The sequence below is a fragment of the Diaphorina citri genome, unplaced genomic scaffold, assembly GCF_000475195.1.
Source record: "Diaphorina citri unplaced genomic scaffold, Diaci psyllid genome assembly version 1.1 scaffold123, whole genome shotgun sequence".
Classification (NCBI taxonomy): Eukaryota; Metazoa; Arthropoda; class Insecta; order Hemiptera; family Psyllidae; genus Diaphorina; species Diaphorina citri.
The window spans coordinates 263,598-284,235 of record NW_007377560.1 but is presented as its reverse complement, the minus strand read 5'-3'; the positions used below and the strand labels follow the sequence as shown (position 1 = coordinate 284,235).

The window sequence follows — 20,638 nt, the reverse complement described above, 5'->3', positions numbered from 1 at the left end:
TGTCCACGGGTGATCGATTGTCCAGTGATTGTTCATAGTGCGCTTCCATCGTTTTGTGTTCCATCGATTGATTGTGTTCCACCGATTCATCGCATTCCACGGATGACTTATTTTCCACTAACAGTTTGCAATCTACCCGTGGATTATATTCTGCTTGACTGTGCTCCATGGTCACTTGATCCATCGATTCATCCAATTCCACTGATGACTTGTAATATTCTTTCACCAATTGTCTGCAGTCTTCCTGTCTCTTGGTGATGTCATTAAATCCCGCATCCTGTACAGCTATTTTGAATTTTTCCAACCTTTCTTCTCCACCGCTCGATCTGCGGGCTGAGTGGTTGTGTTCAGCGGCGTTGTCAGATTTAAATCCCACAGAAACAGCATTGTCAGATTTAAATCCCACGGAAGAAATGTTGTCAGATCTAAATCCCACGGAAGTAGGATTGTCAGATCTAAATCCTACGGAAGCAGGGTTGTCAGATCTAAATCCTACGGAAGCAGGGTTGTCAGATCTAAATCCTACGGAAGCAGGGTTGTCAGATCTAAATCCTACGGAAGCAGGGTTGTCAGATCTAAATCCTACGGAAGCAGGGTTGTCAGATCTAAATCCTACGGAAGCAGGGTTGTCAGATCTAAATCCTACGGAAGCAGGGTTGTCAGATCTAAATCCTACGGAAGCAGGGTTGTCAGATCTAAATACCACGAAAGCAGGGTTGTCAGATCTAAATCCCACAGAAACGGCGTTGTCAGATCTAAAGCCCACGGACGCGGGGTTGTCAGATCTAAATCCAATTGAAGCAGGGTTGTCAGATCTAAATCCCATGGAAGCAGGGTTGTCAGATCTAAATCCCACGGAAGCGGCGTTGTCAGATCTAAATCCCACAGAAGCGGCGTTGTCAGATCTAAAGCCCACGGACGCGGGGTTGTCAGATCTAAATCCAATTGAAGCAGGGTTGTCAGATCTAAATCCCATGGAAGCAGGGTTGTCAGATCTAAATCCCACGGAAGCGGCGTTGTCAGATCTAAATCCCACAGAAGCGGCGTTGTCAGATCTAAAGCCCACGGACGCGGGGTTGTCAGATCTAAATCCAATTGAAGCAGGGTTGTCAGATCTAAATCCCACGGAAGCGGCGTTGTCAGATCTAAATCCCATGGAAGCCGGTTTGTCGGATCTAAATCCCACGGAAGCGGAGTTGTCAGATGGCATCGCGGAAGCTGACGAGGATTGAGTGGGCAGTGTTGCTGCAACACGAGAAAGAAATGGCAACGCTTGATGGGAACAACGAATAGACTGGGAAAAAAAAACGGGACTAGAAAAAGCTTTTTAACCATCAAAAATGGGAAGAATAGAACTTGGATAAGCTTCTTTTTTTAAACATCTATATTACTTTACCAACTTTATTACCAACGTACCAACTTTATTACCAACATTGTCCCCGGTTTGTAAGGGGCTGACTTTACCAACTACAACTACGCGCTACGTTTACATCTTACCAAGACTTTGGACAATAAAAGGGGAAGGGACAATCAAGATTAACGTACATTTTTCAATAGTGTACGTTTATTGTTATTTATTAAGGTGTGTCCACACCGGCCGTCGATAGGTGTGGACACACCTTTAAGCTTACATTAGACCTAGCTAGGTAACAACGTATCCAATGAAATAAGGTAAGATTTCAGATACGGATTTCTATTTCAGATGAAATTAAGTGCTTTTCTTTTCAAAGATTGTATGTACTTTACTTGATCGTCTCTTACCATTTATACTTAGTAAGTAAGTAAGTAACCATTCATACTTTTTTCCTGTTAAATTAATAATGAAAAAATCTCTTTAAGTTTTTTTTTTTTTTTTTTAAGTATGTTTTATGTTTTTCTTTTTGCTCTAATACATAACGTTATGTACCTACTTGTGCACCTCTAAAAAAAGTCTCACTACTCAAGCTTCCATCGTCAAATCGGTCCTAGAATGAGATCTGTCACGAAACCTCACATAACCTCTTTGAACGGAACCTGCATAAAGTAATTTGGTTGGATTTTTATTTAGATGAAAAAAAAAAAAAAAAAAAAAAAAAAAAATACCTTAAGAACATTAAAACACGTAACGTTAAAGAGTGAAAAAGAGATAATATGTTCATTTTCAAAGTTTTCTGGAACTGACTAACAACTGTAAAAAAATAGGCGTAAAACAAAAGCTATAAATTTTGAAAAGGGAAGTACATATGTATGAAAAGCATGCGAAATCAAGGGGAAGACTGTGTAAAGCCGTGTTCTCAAGGTTCTGTTTTGTTGAGCTCATACCTAACTTCAATTTTTTTGTTGAAAGTTGAATAAAAAAAAGAAGGTTTTCACACAAAAAAAAGAAAAAAAAAATATAGAAATAGAAAAAACCCATGTCCAATAAATAACTGATTGCACTTACTTACCTTGGGCCAAAACGGAGAACCAAGAATATCTTACTGGAAATCTGAAAATCTGGTTGAAAAGGGGAACTAAAAATCAACAGAGCTGAGGAAAACAAGGATACTAAATACTACCTAGGTACTAATATCTACTGAGTACAACCTACAACTAGCTATCAAGCTATCCCTATAAAACAGGGTTGTCCAACCTTTGCGCACCCAAGGGCCACAAGAGACCAAGGTAGAGAGTTGGCGGGCCGCAAAGTTAAAAATTCAACTCACAGGTGGGGCCTTCTAAACGGGCCTTTGTGGGCTTTCGCGGGCCGCAGAAATGAACTCGCGGGCCGCGGATTGGACAACCCTGCTATAAAACAACCATGTACCTACCGTAACCTACAGTGCTGATCTATTTAATAGACTTAAAATGACGTTACATTTAGATAAACATTTTTTTTCTTCTTTAGGTACTATTGACCTTTTATAATTTTCAAGCTCTACTGCAAAGAAATGATTTTGGTATGGCAACAAAATCACATTTGGGGTACCTATAACGGACCCACGCAATAAAATAAAATATACACTAACCTAATATCGATTCAACAGAGTCCCAACAGATCTCTTTGGGTCTAACTGATAAAATTAAAAATATACCTAATATCTACGAAACTAACCTAACCTAAAAACCAAAATCATACAAAAGAAAATGAGAAACATATAAATGAAAATAAGGGCATGCAACAAAACAAAAAATAAATAAACTCGCTCCCACTCCCTCACACAGTTAACAATTGGGAGGCTGTTTGAAAACACTGACGAAAGTCGACTTTCGCCCCTTTTCCGATTTTTTTTTTTTTTTTGGATCCGCAATATTGTTCTGCGTCGAACACAAAAAGAATCATATTGATAGCTCCTTTTTTCACGGAGTTATACGAGTTTTTGTAAACCAACCCATATGCTAATGAATCGATTTTCTGGAAACTCAAATTTTCCGACTTCCTTTCTTTTTCCGATCAGCCTCTCAATTTTCACTATCCTAAGTACGGGATTGGGGATAATACCTATCTATTGTTACTTTTCTATTACAAACTGTACAAGACAGTAATATACGACCTCTTTGGAACAATTGGAAATAACAACATCGAGAAAATTCTTTCCTACAATCTCATTTTAATGTAACATTTCTGTCTGAGTAGTGTGCTGTGTCATCTGGCAACCCAACCTTTGGGTAGCTCATCAATAAATCTTACTGATTGTTTCTCTCTTTCAATGCTTTTCTTCACATGTACAATTTTCAATTCATAATCTTTGCTTCCATCTCTGAATAGTCTCAATATCGTTTTATCATATTATGATATTCCTCCTTGTCCAACATAATCCTTCCCCAACGGCCTCACACGCGCGCACTGAACTGCCTCCTAACCTGTGTATACCTTAGGCCATGCTCCGGCCGCAAATACGGTCTGGATTTCCTCGCAACGTCCTCCGAAGACGTGGATGACGGGCTGGGCGAACGTCGCACGCGGTAATGTCTCCGATACACAAGAATGATAAGACACTTACCCTCTCTGGCGGCATCGTCGTAACACTCTGAAATCAGAAAACCAACAAGTAGAGTTAGAATTGAATAGCGGAAAAGGACGAAAAGATAGAGCAGAATGTACCATGAAAAGATAGAGCAGAATGTACCATGAAAAGATAGAGCAGAATGTACCATGAAAAGATAGAGCAGAATGTACCATGAAAAGATAGAGCAGAATCTACCATGAAAAGATAGAGCAGAATGTATCATGAAAAGATAGAGCAGAATGTACTATGAAAAGATAGAGCAGAATGTACCGTGAAAAGATAGAGCAGAATGTACCATGAAAAGATAGAGCAGAATGTACCATGAAAAGATAGAGCAGAATGTACCATGAAAAGATAGAGCAGAATCTACCATGAAAAGATAGAGCAGAATCTACCATGAAAAGATAGAGCAGACTGTACTATGAAAAGATAGAGCAGAATGTACCATGAAAAGATAGAGCAGAATCTACCATGAAAAGATAGAGCAGAATGTACTATGAAAAGATAGAGCAGAATGTACCATGAAAAGATAGAGCAGAATCTACCATGAAAAGATAGACCAGAATGTACCATGAAAAGATAAAGCAGAATGTACCATGAAAAGATAGAGCAGAATCTACCATGAAAAGATAGAGCAGAATGTACCATGAAAAGATAGAGCAGAATGTAATATGAAAAGATAGAGCAGAATGTACCATAAAAAGATAGAGCAGAATGTACCATGAAAAGATAGAGCAGAATCTACCACGAAAAGATAGAGCAGAATGTACCATGAAAAGATAGAGCAGAATCTACAATGAAAAGATAGAGCAGAATGTACCATGAAAAGATAGAGCAGAATCTACAATGAAAAGATAGAGCAGAATGTACCATGAAAAGATAGAGCAGAATCTACAATGAAAAGATAGAGCAGAATGTACCATGAAAAGATAGAGCAGAATCTACAATGAAAAGATAGAGCAGAATGTACCATGAAAAGATAGAGCAGAATCTACAATGAAAAGATAGAGCAGAATGTACCATGAAAAGATAGAGCAGAATCTACAATGAAAAGATAGAGCAGAATGTACCATGAAAAGATAGAGCAGAATCTACAATGAAAAGATAGAGCAGAATGTACCATGAAAAGATAGAGCAGAATCTACCATGAAAAGATAGAGCAGAATGTATCATGAAAAGATAGAGCAGAATGTACTATGAAAAGATAGAGCAGAATGTACCATGAAAAGATAGAGCAGAATCTACCATGAAAAGATAGAGCAGAATGTATCATGAAAAGATAGAGCAGAATGTACTATGAAAAGATAGAGCAGAATGTACCATGAAAAGATAGAGCAGAATCTACCATGAAAAGATAGACCAGAATGTACCATGAAAAGATAAAGCAGAATGTACCATGAAAAGATAGAGCAGAATCTACCATGAAAAGATAGACCAGAATGTACCATGAAAAGATAAAGCAGAATGTACCATGAAAAGATAGAGCAGAATCTACCATGAAAAGATAGACCAGAATGTACCATGAAAAGATAAAGCAGAATGTACCATGAAAAGATAGAGCAGAATCTACCATGAAAAGATAGACCAGAATGTACCATGAAAAGATAAAGCAGAATGTACCATGAAAAGATAGAGCAGAATCTACCATGAAAAGATAGAGCAGAATGTATCATGAAAAGATAGAGCAGAATGTACTATGAAAAGATAGAGCAGAATGTACCATGAAAAGATAGAGCAGAATCTACCATGAAAAGATAGACCAGAATGTACCATGAAAAGATAAAGCAGAATGTACCATGAAAAGATAGAGCAGAATCTACCATGAAAAGATAGACCAGAATGTACCATGAAAAGATAAAGCAGAATGTACCATGAAAAGATAGAGCAGAATCTACCATGAAAAGATAGACCAGAATGTACCATGAAAAGATAAAGCAGAATGTACCATGAAAAGATAGAGCAGAATCTACCATGAAAAGATAGACCAGAATGTACCATGAAAAGATAAAGCAGAATGTACCATGAAAAGATAGAGCAGAATCTACCATGAAAAGATAGAGCAGAATGTATCATGAAAAGATAGAGCAGAATGTACTATGAAAAGATAGAGCAGAATGTACCATGAAAAGATAGAGCAGAATCTACCATGAAAAGATAGACCAGAATGTACCATGAAAAGATAAAGCAGAATGTACCATGAAAAGATAGAGCAGAATCTACCATGAAAAGATAGACCAGAATGTACCATGAAAAGATAAAGCAGAATGTACCATGAAAAGATAGAGCAGAATCTACCATGAAAAGATAGACCAGAATGTACCATGAAAAGATAAAGCAGAATGTACCATGAAAAGATAGAGCAGAATCTACCATGAAAAGATAGACCAGAATGTACCATGAAAAGATAAAGCAGAATGTACCATGAAAAGATAGAGCAGAATCTACCATGAAAAGATAGAGCAGAATGTATCATGAAAAGATAGAGCAGAATGTACTATGAAAAGATAGAGCAGAATGTACCATGAAAAGATAGAGCAGAATCTACCATGAAAAGATAGACCAGAATGTACCATGAAAAGATAAAGCAGAATGTACCATGAAAAGATAGAGCAAGAATTATTACATCTTGGAATGTCAGCGTCACCCTCGTTGTTCGTTCTGTTAAAGCCCACGAAACTGTCAGGTAATTTGTCAGCGGAATAGCAATGTTCTTCCGATGTCATAGCGGAACCTTGTTGACTATCTTGAACATCGATTCGCATGGTTTCCAATTTCCCAGCTGATTCTCCAACATTGACTATCTGATCAACATGATTTCTAGTTCTACCACCTCCAGTACGCTGGCGTCTGTTTTCTTTCTCCCCATCCTCATCACTTCCATCTCTATCATCATACTCCTCCTTCACAAACACAGTCACGTAGCAGTTGTTCTTCGCACACTTTCCAGTTTTCACTATGGACACGTTGGTATTGGCGTTGTTTTCAATCACAATGGGTTTGAAGTCGACGTCAAAATTAACATCCAGTTTGTTCAGACCCTTATGGAAATAAATATCTTCGTCGTCACTTATCATTTGGTTCGTCACAGCCATGTTTTCTTCTTTTCGTTCGTACGTTCCATTGGGTCCAATTTTCCCTCCAAACGCCAAGTCTTTCTTTCCCTCTCCCCACGGCGGTCTGTCTTCGTGTTTACAGCCATGTTTTCTTGTTTTCGTTCGTACGTTCCATTGGGTCCAATTTTCCCTCCAAACGCCAAGTCTTTCTTTCCCTCTCCCCACGAGGGTCTGTCTTCGTTTTGTCCATATCCGAATACACCTTCACTATTCATATTAGTTTCACTATTCTCATCGCTAGTCTCTATGACAACCTCGTTATCCACAATGTGGAAATTATCACTCACGCCCTCCCCATCTTCCAGACTTGCACAGTTGTAATTGCAACTCAGTCCCACAGGTCTTGAGTCACCTTTACCTTGTGTGACTTCACTTCTGCTGGCATTTGCTAGAACAACACCGACAGGCGTTCCTTCCATTCTTGTATAGGGAATGTTACCTTCACTATTTCCATTGCCGCTCGTTATGCCGTTAGATCCACTTCTGCAGTTATACCCCTGTGTATTATTAAATCCATTTGTACTCAGGGACACATTTGATTCATTAAATTGGTTTGTAATATTTGATCCATTTTTACAATTTGATCCATGAATATCGTTCATAACAACCAATTCGTTTGTACTGTTCGAGCCTTGTGCTTCATTTGTAACACTAGATTCATTCGCACAAGGCGGTGTATAGTAGGCATGCTCATTCTTATTCCCATCACTCAACTCAAACACCATCCCATTGTAACTGGACGCGGCGGAGAGCGGTGTATCTGATTTACAAGTTGTGGAGAAATCACACTGCCCTGTGTAACCCCCCTCGTCCAGTTCTTTATCTCCCACACTAGCACAAGGTTTACTACTCGGCTCAAAGTACACATCACCGTTCGTGTCTATCCCAATGAGGCCAATCGGTTCCGGACTTCTCTTGCAGAGTTGCCGTTTCACGCCGTTCCCGCTGACATTATCAAGGGCGTTCTTCAAGTCAAAATATTCATCGTGTGAAAGCACAACATGGGGTTCTTTCCTGTTGTTGGCGTCGATGTTGAAATCGAACGTAATCGTGTTCGGTGGACTCTCAAACGGAGTCTCATGTAACGATTGCAGAATGAGACGGCCATCGTGTGACTCTCTATAATTCAGATTGTTGATTGCTAACACATCGAGCAGGGTTTTGAACTTGGCGATGCTTGTCTTCTTGTGATTGCTGATGATGGCGTGTCCGTAGTAGAGGAAGCTCAACAGTTGAAGCACATCGTGTGATTTCAAATTGGCAAAGATAAGGACGAGCTTGGCCACGCTCGGGAATTTGAACAGGAATTCCTGTAACAGGGGAAGAGGAAGACGCGGGGAAATTAGAAACAAAAAGATTTCCATTTGTATTAAACATGATTATGTTGTGTGTAAGGGGAACCCACAAAATGAGAGCAGCATCATTTATGTGTTTAGGTAAAAGTGTTTGAGACTTTGAGTACCTAGAGGTATCAACTTGATTACTGAAAAAAGAGATCTGAGGAACATAAAAATCCTGAAAGTACAAAAAAAAAAAAAAAAACATTACTTTCCTTCCTATAGGATAAGTAAAAAAAAAAATCTTCATGTTACAGGAAAGAAAGGGACAACAGAACAATGTCACAAAAAACATCTTCATATTACTTATTATCATTATTATAATTATTATTATTATTATTATTATTATTATTATTATTATTATTATTATTATTATTATTATTATTATTATTATTATTATTATTTTAGTGTTAAGCATATACATAGATGTAAGTTATAAATTGTGAACATACTTGTATAAGTACACAATAAAATATTGATTGATTGATTGAAACAAATTGAGAGTCAAAACCATTTCTACTTTAGAAGAATAAGTACCTACAAAAGAGATCAGCAGGAATAAGTAACTAGAAGTCAAGAGGGAAAAACTTGAAATTTCTGACAGTTTACCTATTAGAGAAAGAGATTTTTTGCAAATCAAATACTTCTCCCTTATGCTTGTTTTGAGGTGGTAAACTTAAACATATCAAACAAGGGGAAAAAATTAAAAAAGTAGGAAAGTACCTACTGAAGTATAAGGTTATACTTAAGTACCCTAAGTAAGTACTAACATGACATAAAGGTTCATGAATACCCATCAACTATTTTCACAGACTGGTCTGAGTCCATAAATCCAAATGCCTTTAAGTAAGATAATTTCAAGCACCTAGGTTTGATTGGTTCTATTTTCGTTACAAGGCAGAGTGCACCCCAAAATAGAAGCACAGAGCAAAAATCTGCAGAGAACTCAACCGGGGACCTTAGATTCACGAGCCTAGTGTAAAGTGAATACCCACTTGGCCATTGAGATTGCTACTATAGGTATTACTTGGATATGGTTTTCTTCCTCCTTGTCTTTTCCCATGTTCAGGTGAGGTTGGCTTTTTTTGTCAGTCTCTCAATCTCTCTCTTTTTTTTTTCACTGTGGGTAAGTGAGTAAGTACCTACTTTCTTAATTTTGGGTAATTTTTACTAAGTACTATAGGTTATATGTACATAGAAACAACATAGGTATCTATCTATGTAGTGTAGCACAGTTGAATAGGTACTAAATCTTTTGATACCTATGACAACAAACTTCATACCTACCTAGATAAGTATGTACTTAAGTACATATTATAAAAAAGAAAAAAAAAATCCATTTCCCCTTCTTTCAGGATACATTATGAAACAAGCTAAACTTATCATACCAAAATAAATCAGCTTATTCCTTGAATTAAATGTCATTTTTTAAAGAGGTTTGATCCCCTTCTTTCAGGATACATTATGAAACAAGCTAAACTTATCATACCAAAATAAATCAGCTTATTCCTTGAATTAAATGTCATTTTTTTACTTAAAGAGGTTTGTTAGAAGGAACTGTAACTGCTGAGTTATTAGACTTATGACATAGGTATCAACATATCGTCCACAAAAGCAAAGAGAGAAGGAATAAGAACAGGAGAAAGCCAGCTGTTACAAGAACAAACCTCATCTGTAAAGGATACACCTAGTGCTTACAAGGCAAGCTACACTAGGCTGGCTACATCAAGGTTCAATGTAGCATTAAGTAGTTTGGGAGGAGTACAGCTAACCCTAACCAGCCTAGCAAGCTGGCAGTTCTTCAAAGGGTTCTCTCTGCTTTTAATTAAAGACCAAGCACAAGTCCTCATGATGGTTGACTGCAGTTCAGGACAAGCCAGCCAATTTACTTAACATGGCTGGAGAGCTAGAGACCATCACCCCGGTGTATAGCAGATACAAAAGCATATCTTTTCTTTATTCTGCTATTGCCATTTGGCGAAAGCTAAAGCTGCTACAACAACAACATTGAATAAAAGTTAATGTGGACCAAATCTGGTATAGAGCAACAAGAGCCAAACACTTTGCTCCAAGATCTATCTTTTTTAAGAGTCATACACCAGGGTGATGGTATCTAGACATGTCAAGTTGGCTCATATTGAACCTCAGTCAACCATTGTGAGGACTTGTGCTTGTTTTTTAAAGCAGAGAGAACCCTTTGAAAAACTGCCAGTTAGCTAGGCTGGTTAGGGTTTGTTGTTCTCCTCCCTGTTTATAGTCCCACAGCTAGACTCTTTTTTAAGAGTCATACACCAGGGTGATGGTATCTAGACATGTCAAGTTGGCTCATATTGAACCTCAGTCAACCATTGTGAGGACTTCTGCTTGTTTTTTAAAGCAGAGAGAACCCTTTGAAAAACTGCCAGCTAGCTAGGCTGGTTAGGGTTTGTTGTTCTCCTCCCTGTTTATAGTCCCACAGGTAGACACTAGTCTACTCTCTGTTTAATGTCCTCTAGACAGATAAAAGCCAGAAACAACCCCCAGGTCAACAGTATCTCTTTGATGGTTTGTATTGCATTGATTGATTGTAACCCATCTCCATTGCTTGTGTTTGGTTTTCCTTCAATTTATCGTGTTGCATCCATTGTTTGTGGTCGGCCTTCGATTGTTTGTCCATGGATTGATTGTAATCTGTCTCCGCTGATTGATTGTATTCAATGCATTCTTTAAAGCCTGTATCATCTGGTCGCTTATACTCTCCCTCCATGGACTGTTTATTGAGCTCAATTGACTGTTCGTTTTCCAACGATTCATTGAATCCTATTGCTGGCCCTACATCATCTGCTTGTTTGTCTTCTGCTTCCATGGATAGCTTGTAGTGCACTGACTGCTTGTGGTACTCTTGTCTATCCATGACGTCATTGTACTCTGGATTTCCTCCATCAACCGGTTGATTGTAGTTGTCCACGGGTGATCGATTGTCCAGTGATTGTTCATAGTGTGCTTCCATCGTTTTGTGTTCCATCGATTGATTGTGTTCCACCGATTCATCGCATTCCACGGATGACTGATTTTCCACTAACAGTTTACAATCTACCCGTGGATTATATTCTGCTTGAGTTCATAGTGCGCTTCCATCGTTTTGTGTTCCATCGATTGATTGTGTTCCACCGATTCATCGCATTCCACGGATGACTTATTTTCCACAAACAGTTTACAATCTACCCGTGGATTATATTCTGCTTGCCTGTGTTCCATGGTCTCTTGATCCATCGATTCATCCAATTCCACTGATGACTTGTATTCTTCTTTCACCAATTGTCTGCAGTCTTCCTGTCTCTTGGTGATGTCATTAAATCCCGAATCCTGTACAGCTGTTTTGAATTTTTCCAACCTTTCTTCTCCACCGCTCGATCTGCGGGCTGAGTCGTTGTGTTCAGCGGTACGATCTGCGGGCTGAGTGGTTGTGTTCAGCGGCGTTGTCAGATTTAAATCCCACAGAAACAGCATTGTCAGATTTAAATCCCACGGAAGAAATGTTGTCAGATCTAAATCCCACGGAAGCGTTATTGTCAGATCTAAATCCTACGGAAGCAGGGTTGTCAGATCTAAATCCTACGGAAGCAGGGTTGTCAGATCTAAATACCACGAAAGCAGGGTTGTCAGATCTAAATCCCACAGAAACGGCGTTGTCAGATCTAAAGCCCACGGACGCGGGGTTGTCAGATCTAAATCCAATTGAAGCAGGGTTGTCAGATCTAAATCCCATGGAAGCAGGGTTGTCAGATCTAAATCCCACGGAAGCGGCGTTGTCAGATCTAAAGCCCACGGGCGCGGGGTTGTCAGATCTAAATCCAATTGAAGCAGGGTTGTCAGATCTAAATCCCACGGAAGCGGCGTTGTCAGATCTAAATCCCATGGAAGCCGGTTTGTCGGATCTAAATCCCACGGAAGCGGAGTTGTCAGATGGCATCGCGGAAGCTGACGAGGATTGAGTGGGCAGTGTTGCTGCAACACGAGAAAGAAATGGCAACGCTTGATGGGAACAACGAATAGACTGGGAAAAAAAAACGGGACTAGAAAAAGCTTTTTAACCATCAAAAATGGGAAGAATAGAACTTGGATAAGCTTCTTTTTTTAAACATCTATATTACTTTACCAACTTTATTACCAACGTACCAACTTTATTACCAACATTGTCCCCGGTTTGTAAGGGGCTGACTTTACCAACTACAACTACGCGCTACGTTTACATCTTACCAAGACTTTGGACAATAAAAGGGGAAGGGACAATCAAGATTAACGTACATTTTTCAATAGTGTACGTTTATTGTTATTTATTAAGGTGTGTCCACACCGGCCGTCGATAAGTGTGGACACACCTTTAAGCTTACATTAGACCTCCTAGCTAGGTAACAACGTATCCAATGAAATAAGGTAAGATTTCAGATACGGATTTCTATTTCAGATGAAATTAAGTGCTTTTCTTTTCAAAGATTGTATGTACTTTACTTGATCGTCTCTTACCATTTATACTTAGTTATTATACTAAAAATTCAACGGGTAACTTTTTGGTGTTCTCGTGTTGACCTAGCACCCAAATGGGAAGTATTGTGTCTCTTATCGCCATTTTATCTGCGCACACGAAAATGTCAAAGTTTGAAACGAAAGTGCAAGAGACGAGAATGAACTTTTGGGCAAGAAAGATAACGATTTCGGACCGGGTATTCGGGAAAACGATACGAAATAACGATCTGCTTTTACAAAGTTCTAAATCCTAGGACCGAAACCTTGAAAACCGTAAGCGAAACCTTTTCTAAATTTCTGAAAATCCGAAGGAGAGGAAAAAAAATGTCCAAATTTCGTGATTTGTTTACAGCCTAGTTTTTATAAAATTTATTTCTAGTTCCACTTTTGGTCACTAGAGTACGCCACTACACGGAGTACCAAATCCACGGAGGTAGAGAACCATTGGAGTATTTTCTGTCAACTGATGAAAAGTGAAGCCAATTATAGGGGGACTCCGTTTTTCGAATGAGGGACAAAAAATTTTCGAATGAGGGACAAAAAATTTTCTTACATTCGGCCGATATAGCGGCAAACTACCTGCCTCCTCACCTAGGTGACCCATTGAAATATAAATGAGGTGACCTGATTAGGACTGGGAAAAGCCAGCAACAAACCTGCAGCCAGAAAGCCTTGTTTACATCACACTTCACAATTTTTTTTCTAACATGGCTCAAAGCAAATAGAACCCTTTTAGAAAGGTAGGTGCAAAGTTTCATAGCAAAATTTATTCTGAAATTTGTACATCTATAATCGTATGAAACGAATTGTACATCGTATGAAACGAAAGGAACAGGGAAAAGTAAAACATATTCCGTGAAAATAGGCGAATTTTCAAGAATTTCAAGATTTCTAAACTTTCATTCTTTCATGGTCAGAACTGTAAAAATCTGTGCTTACCTTTCTCGCACCAAAGTACTGAAGAGGCAAGCCATTTCAGCCAATCAGAAGGCGTCAAATCATTACTTTTCAAATCATGTGGTGGGGATAAGAGGGGAGGGAGTATTGCTGATAACGAAAAACGAAAAGGACCAAAGATTCCACATTCCAGTTTCCAGATTCCAGAGAACTCGAACTCGCCCGGATTTGCGATTTTACGGATTGGATTTCGGCTTTTCGCCCGGCGGCCCGGCGTGTCAGAAGTTTTTCTGCTGATTTTGGATTTTAAAGAAGGATTTATTTGTTATTTGTCAGCAAAAATATCCGTGTAGGATGTGATTACTCTTGTTTCTTTGTTCTGATATGAAGTGATTTGTGATTTGATTCCTCCAAACTGTGTTATTGTTGGTCTACTGTAGTACAGTAGTAGGACTTTGAGCCTTTGGCCGTTTCACAGTAATCTCACTTGATATTTACTTTTTCTGCCTTGATTTACTGGCTCTGTGGTGAGTAAAACAGTTTTTTTTTTTTTATCTTGGAAAGTATTAATTATCAAATTCAGTATTGGTAAGTACCATTAAGTCGTACAAAGTTTTACTTTGAGCCAACAATACAGGTGGTTTACAGAGGTCTCTGTCAACAATATAGTGGTCAAGGCACTCACCTCTCACCTGAGCCAAACACTTTGCTCCAAGATCTATCTTTTTTAAGAGTCATACACCAGGGTGATGGTATCTAGACATGTCAAGTTGGCTCATATTAAACCTCAGTCAACCATTGTGAGGACTTGTGCTTGTTTTTTAAAGCAGAGAGAACCCTTTGAAAAACTGCCAGCTAGCTAGGCTGGTTGGGGTTTGTTGTTCTCCTCCCCGTTTATAGTCCCTCAGCTAGACACTAGTCTACTCTCTGTTTAATGTCCCCTAGACAGATAAAAGCCAGAAACAACCCCCAGGACAACAGTATCATGTTGACATTATTTTAGACATGTACCTAGCTAAGAAACCTAACTGCACATGAACTCACACTGTAAACCTGGGGTAACAATAAGACATTATTTTAGACAATACATGTACCTAGCTAAGACCCAGGACAACAGTATCATGTTGACATTATTTTAGACAATACATGTACCTAGCTAAGACCCAGGACAACAGTATCATGTTGACATTATTTTAGACAGATAAAAGCCAGAAACAACCCCCAGGACAACAGTATCATGTTGACATTATTTTAGACATGTACCTAGCTAAGACCCAGGACAACAGTATCATGTTGACATTATTTTAGACATGTACCTAGCTAAGAAACCTAACTGCACATGAACTTACACTGTAAACCTGGGGTAACAATAAGGAGGGGGAATGCTAGTTATAGGTTATAGGTCACAAGCTGCAATGATTTGCCTCCGCTACTTGGCGTGTTCGAGTTGTTTTCGTGCAGAGAACTTCTGTCACGTTTCATATCAGTGTTTATATTCCCGGTGCCAGAGCGGGATGGGTTGGGTGGTGTTGTAACGTCATGACTAGTACTGCAATGATTTAAGGTTTATTGGGTTCTTAGAAAATAGCTTATGTACCTAGCTCAACTGTACCATAAAATTTAACAACATGTTTAATTTGATCCTGGGTTACAAAGAGACAAGTAGTATGATTCCTTGCTAAATAGGTAAGTTACTTCAATAATAAATATGGGTTCCTAAAAATAAAAACTAATTCCTTCTATCTCAGTCTATGACTGCTTTTGTAATCGCTGTTGGAATCGTCATAGCTCATATCGTGTTCCACTTTAGCCATGGAGTTCTCATTGTTGAAGTAGATCTCAGTCTATTTATTTTACAACTCACTACAGATATAGAAATATGCTCTAGGTAAGAAAAGTCCATCCTATCTAGGCCTTCTAATAATAAAAATACACATTGTTTGAGCATAGAAATCTCTTCAAGACCACAGCGTAGCTGAGCAGTAAAGTGAAAGGGATTGTGAGTGCATACTTGTGAATTCAAGAACCTAGAAGACTACACAAGAATAGAAACCATGAAATCTCATCTTAGCACAGCAGCCTCTCAGATATTGAGGTCATGGAACTTGACAAAAAATAATAATGATGATGATTGAGGTAAACATTGTAGAATTCACTTACCGCAAAGAACGGGGAACAACTGGCAAGTACCAACTTATGGACAGGATAGGATTTGTTTTCCACGTACAATATGCAGTCGAATTGTCCAAATTTGAGCAGATTTTTAAACACATTCAACAGAAAGAAATTGCTTTCATGGAGTTCACTAAAAAATTCTATGTAATCACAACTGGTACGTTTCGAGTTACTCATAATTCGAAGAACTTTATAATCAGTTGTGAATGAACACGGGAAAGGTGTTAAAATGGGTTTAATTAAGTGATTAATTTAATGAGATCCGGGATTTAAGTAAGCTTACCAGACACATTTCTTTAAATTCAAAATGAATGCTAAAATTTCAGTGTGTAGAATTTTATCTGCGCACACGAAAATGTCAAAGTTTGAAACGAAAGTGCAAGAGACGAGAATGAACTTTTGGGCAAGAAAGATAACGATTTGAACGATTTCAGACCGGGTATTCGGGAAAACGATACGAAATAACGATCTGCTTTTACAAAGTTCTAAATCCTAGGACCGAAACCTTGAAAACCGTGAAACCTTTTCCAAATTTCTGAAAATCCGAAGGAGAGGAAAAAAAAATGTCCAAATTTCGTGATTTGTTTACAGCCTAGTTTTTATAAATTCATTTTAGTTCCACTTTTGGTCACTAGAGTACGCCACTACACGGAGTACCAAATCCACGGAGGTAGAGAACCATTGGAGTATTTTCTGTCAACTGATGAAAAGTGAAGCCAATTATAGGGGGACACTCCGTTTTTCGAATGATGAGGTCTCCTCTTTCGGAGAGTTTTGCTTCCATTCGGCCGATATAGCGGCAAACTACCTGCCTCCTCACCTAGGTGACCCATTGAAATATAAATGAGGTGACCTGATTAGGACTGGGAAAAGCCAGCAACAAACCTGCAGCCAGAAAGCCTTGTTCACATCATCACACTTCACATCATTTTTTTTTTTCTAACATGGCTCAAAGCAAATAGAACCCTTTTAGAAAGGTAGGTGCAAAGTTTCATAGCAAAATTTATTCTGAAATTTGTACATCTATTACCGTCCACTGCAGTATGAAACGAAAGGAACAGGAAAAATTAAAACTATTCCGTGAAAATAGGCGAATTTTCAAGAATTTCAATATTTCTAAACTTTCATTCTTTCATGGTCAGAACTGTAAAAATCTGTGCTTACCTTTCTCGCACCAAAGTACTGAAGAGGCAAGGCATTTCAGCCAATCAGAAGGCGTCAAATCATTACTTTTCAAATCATGTGGTGGGGATGAGAGGGGAGGGGGTATTGCTGATAACGAAAAGGACCGAAGAACTCGAACAGCTCGAACTCGCCCGGAATTTGTGATTTTGCGGATTAGCGGATTGGATTTCGGCTTTTCGCCCGGCGTGTCAGAAGTTTTTCTGCTGATTTTGGATTTTAAAGAAGGAGAAGGATTTGTTATTTGTCAGCAAAAATATCCGTGTAGGATGTGATTACTCTTGTTTCTTTGTTCTGATATGAAGTGATTTGTGATTTGATTCCTCCAAACTGTGTTATTGTTGGTCTACTGTAGTACAGTAGTAGGACTTTGGCCGTTTCACAGTAATCTCACTTCTCACTTGACATTTACTTTTTCTGCCCTGATTTACTGGCTCTGTGGTGAGTAAAACAGTTTTTTTTTATCTTGGAAAGTATTAATTATCAAATTCAGTATTGGTAAGTACCATATTAAGTCATACAAAGTTTTACTTTGAGCCAACAATACATCAGGTGGTTTACAGAGGTCTCTGTCAACAATATAGTGGTCAAGGCACTCACCTGGTAAACAAGAGGACATGGGTTCAATCCCAGCTAAGACCTGGAACTTCATTTTCAATGGAGCAGTTGCAAATTGGTAAAATAAATATTATCATAATAAATAGTTGATTCCTATGTAAAAAGTTGTGAAAAATCCAAATCTGAGGTCAAAACTCTGAAAAAATAACTTTAGAAGGCTGCAAATTCAATTTTTAATTGCTGTTATAATGAAAAAGTTTAAAGAGTTGTGATGTCAGATAAATATGCAAACATGCAAAATCTGCCCCCTACAAGTATTTCCCCTCTTATATTCTCTGTTTGTTTCAGAGCAATGGCCCAAATGTCAGTAGACATGGATGAAGATGATGATACTCCAAAAGTCTTTGAGACAAGAGAGTATCAAACTTTGCTCCTTGAAGAAGCAAAGACGAGCAATGTGATTCTATACCTGCCCACTGGGTCGGGAAAAACCTACATTGCTCAGATGTTGATCAGGCATTTTGGACACGAGTTGGAAAAGTAAGTGAGAGAGAGAGAGAAAAAGAGAGAGAGAGAGAGAGAGAGAGAGAGAGAGAGAGACCCTAACAAGCCTAGCTAGCTGGCAGTTATTCAAAGGGTTTCCTCTGCTTTTGAAGACCAAGCCCTCACTATGGTTGACTGTGATTCAGGACGGGCAATTATAACATGACTAGAGACCAACACTGTATGGCTCATAATTATGAAGCAGTAGAAGAAAAATAAACATATTTCCGTTAGAACACTTTAATAAATACAAATAAAAAAAAAAAAAAAACATATTTCCTTTACTCTGCCATCACCATTTGACTGAAGCTAAAGCCACAACAAGTACAACAGCATTCTTGGTGTTTGATAAAAAATAAAAACATCAATTGGTTTTCATTTCTTCACAGGCCATTTTCCCAAGGGGGTAAACGTTCATTTTTCCTATGTACAACACAAGCGCTGTTGTATCAACAAGGCAAAGTGCTGCAGAAGAATCTTCCATATAGTGTTGCCTTTTTCTCTGGAGCCGATGCAGTTGACTATTGGACAGATGAGACTTGGAGCAAAATCCTCGACAAATATCAGGTACAAACCAATCTTATGCCTGCCATTCATGCTCAGACCATCTCACAGATCCAGGTCTGACAGACTGCTACAGATATGTAGAAGAAGATGAGTACACTCACTATCAGTGCCCTAAATCACCAAAGTATGGAAAAGTATTTACAATTCCATATTTTGATATGATTCGTCCGAATTCAAAATTCTTGGCTATTACACTATTACACTTGTAAGATACTTTTCCATACTTTGGTGATTTGGGGTAAAGCACCTAGGTTTGATTGGTTCTATTTTCGTTACAAGGCAGAGTGCACCCCAAAATAGAAGCACAGAGCAAAAATCTGCAGAGAACTGAACCGGGGACCTCAGATTCACGAGCCTGGTGTAAAGTGAATACCCACTTGGCCATTGAGATTGCTCCTATAAGTATTACTTGGATATGGTTTTCTTCCTCCTTGCCTTTTCCCATGTTCAGATGAGGTTGGCGTTTTTTGTCAGTCTCTTACTTAATCTCTTTTTTTTTCTTCATTGTGGGTAAGTGAGTAAGTACCTACTTTCTTAATTTTGGGTAATTTTTACGTTCCAAGATAAATGGTATGTACATAGAAACAACATATGTATCTATGTAGTGCAGCACAGTGGAATAGGTACTAAATCTTTTGATACCTATGACAAGTGACAACAAACTTCATACCTAGATAAGTACCTATGTACTTAAGTACATATTATAAAAAAGAAAAAAAAATCCATTTCCCCTTCTTTCAGGATACATTATGAAACAAGCAAAACTTATCATAACTACCAAAATAAATCAGCTTATTCCTTGAATTAAATGTCATTTTTTAAAGAGGTTTGATAGAAGGAACTGTAACTGCTGAGTTATTAGACTTATGACATATCAACATATCATCCACAAAAGCAAAGAGAGAAGGAATAAGAACAGGAGAAAGCCAGCTGTTACAAGAACAAACCTCATCTGTAAAGGATACACCTAGTGCTTACAAGGTAGGCTACACTAGGCTGGCTACATCAAGGTTCAATGTTACAAGAACAAACCTCATCTGTAAAGGATACACCTAGTGCTTACAAGGCAGGCTACACTAGGCTGGCTACATCAAGGTTCAATGTAAGTAGCATTAGTTTGCTTAGGGTTTGTGGATTGAATCTGTAGCATTAGTTTGCTTAGGGTTTGTTGATTGAATCTGAAGAGAATTTGTTGATTGAATAAAAGTTAGTCTGGCTAGGGGACGTTAAACAGAGAGAAGACTAGCATCTGGCTGTGGGACTCTAAACAGGGAGGAGTACAGCTAACCCTAACCAGCCTAGCAAGCTGGCAGTTCGTCAAAGGGTTCTCTCTGTAATTAAAGACCAAGCACAAGTCCTCATGATGGTTGACTGCAGTTCAGGACAAGCCAGCCAATTTACTTCAAAGGGTTCTCTCTGCTTTTAATTAAAGACCAAGCACAAGTCCTCATGATGGTTGACTGCAGTTCAGGACAAGCCAGCCAATTTAACATGGCTAGAGAGCTAGAGACCATCACCCCGGTGTATAGCAGATACAAAAGCATATCTTTTCTTTATTCTGCTATTGCCATTTGGCAAAAGCTAAAGCCATTATTGAGATATTGGGAAAATCCTACAATGCTGCAGTGAGCACCAAAGTTGTGACATAATAACACAAAAAAACTGCATTTACATTTATTTTTTGGTAGGTGCAGAAATGAGAATGTGGAGTTAGAGCCCGCCCGTTCCTACTTGTTGTTCGAGATATTGGGAAAATCCTACAATGCTGCAGTGAGCACCAAAGTTGTGACAT

General features: G+C 38.6%; 2 protein-coding genes across 4 annotated transcripts; one reads left to right on the top strand and one right to left on the bottom strand.

Annotated features, from left to right (window-relative positions):
* Window positions 1-7,050: 7,050 nt before the first annotated feature.
* Window positions 7,051-16,563, bottom strand: LOC103524864 (broad-complex core protein isoforms 1/2/3/4/5-like). The gene is made up of 2 exons (XM_008489906.3): window positions 15,982-16,563; window positions 7,051-8,391 (listed from the first exon to the last, which is right to left on the bottom strand). The coding sequence occupies exons 1-2, from the start codon at window positions 16,171-16,173 to the stop codon at window positions 7,051-7,053; spliced, it is 1,533 nt and encodes a 510-aa protein (XP_008488128.1). The 5' UTR covers window positions 16,174-16,563.
* Window positions 13,992-19,037, top strand: LOC103524843 (dicer-like protein 1). 3 transcript variants are annotated; one of them, XM_008489880.2, is made up of 3 exons: window positions 13,992-14,348; window positions 18,085-18,276; window positions 18,669-19,029. In XM_008489880.2, the coding sequence occupies exons 2-3, from the start codon at window positions 18,089-18,091 to the stop codon at window positions 18,904-18,906; spliced, it is 426 nt and encodes a 141-aa protein (XP_008488102.1). In that variant the 5' UTR covers window positions 13,992-14,348; window positions 18,085-18,088; the 3' UTR covers window positions 18,907-19,029. The 3 variants fall into 3 exon arrangements, with proteins under 3 accessions (XP_008488102.1, XP_008488101.1, XP_026675958.1); XM_008489879.2 differs by lacking the exon at window positions 13,992-14,348 and adding an exon at window positions 17,299-17,619 and having other exon boundaries at window positions 18,669-19,034; XM_026820157.1 differs by lacking the exon at window positions 13,992-14,348 and adding an exon at window positions 17,821-17,854 and having other exon boundaries at window positions 18,669-19,037.
* The last annotated feature ends 1,601 nt before the right edge of the window (window positions 19,038-20,638 follow it).

Excerpts from the sequence above, each read along its gene's own strand:
- LOC103524864 (XM_008489906.3), bottom strand. The coding sequence starts at position 16,173 with ATGAGTAACTCGAAACGTACCAGTTGTGATTACATAGAATTTTTTAGT. Across the intron at positions 8,392-15,981 it reads GTTGTTCCCCGTTCTTTGCG|GAATTCCTGTTCAAATTCCC; the intron begins GTAAGTGAATTC and ends CCCCTGTTACAG.
- LOC103524843 (XM_026820157.1), top strand. The coding sequence starts at position 18,089 with ATGGCCCAAATGTCAGTAGACATGGATGAAGATGATGATACTCCAAAA. Across the intron at positions 18,277-18,668 it reads TTTGGACACGAGTTGGAAAA|GCCATTTTCCCAAGGGGGTA; the intron begins GTAAGTGAGAGA and ends ATTTCTTCACAG.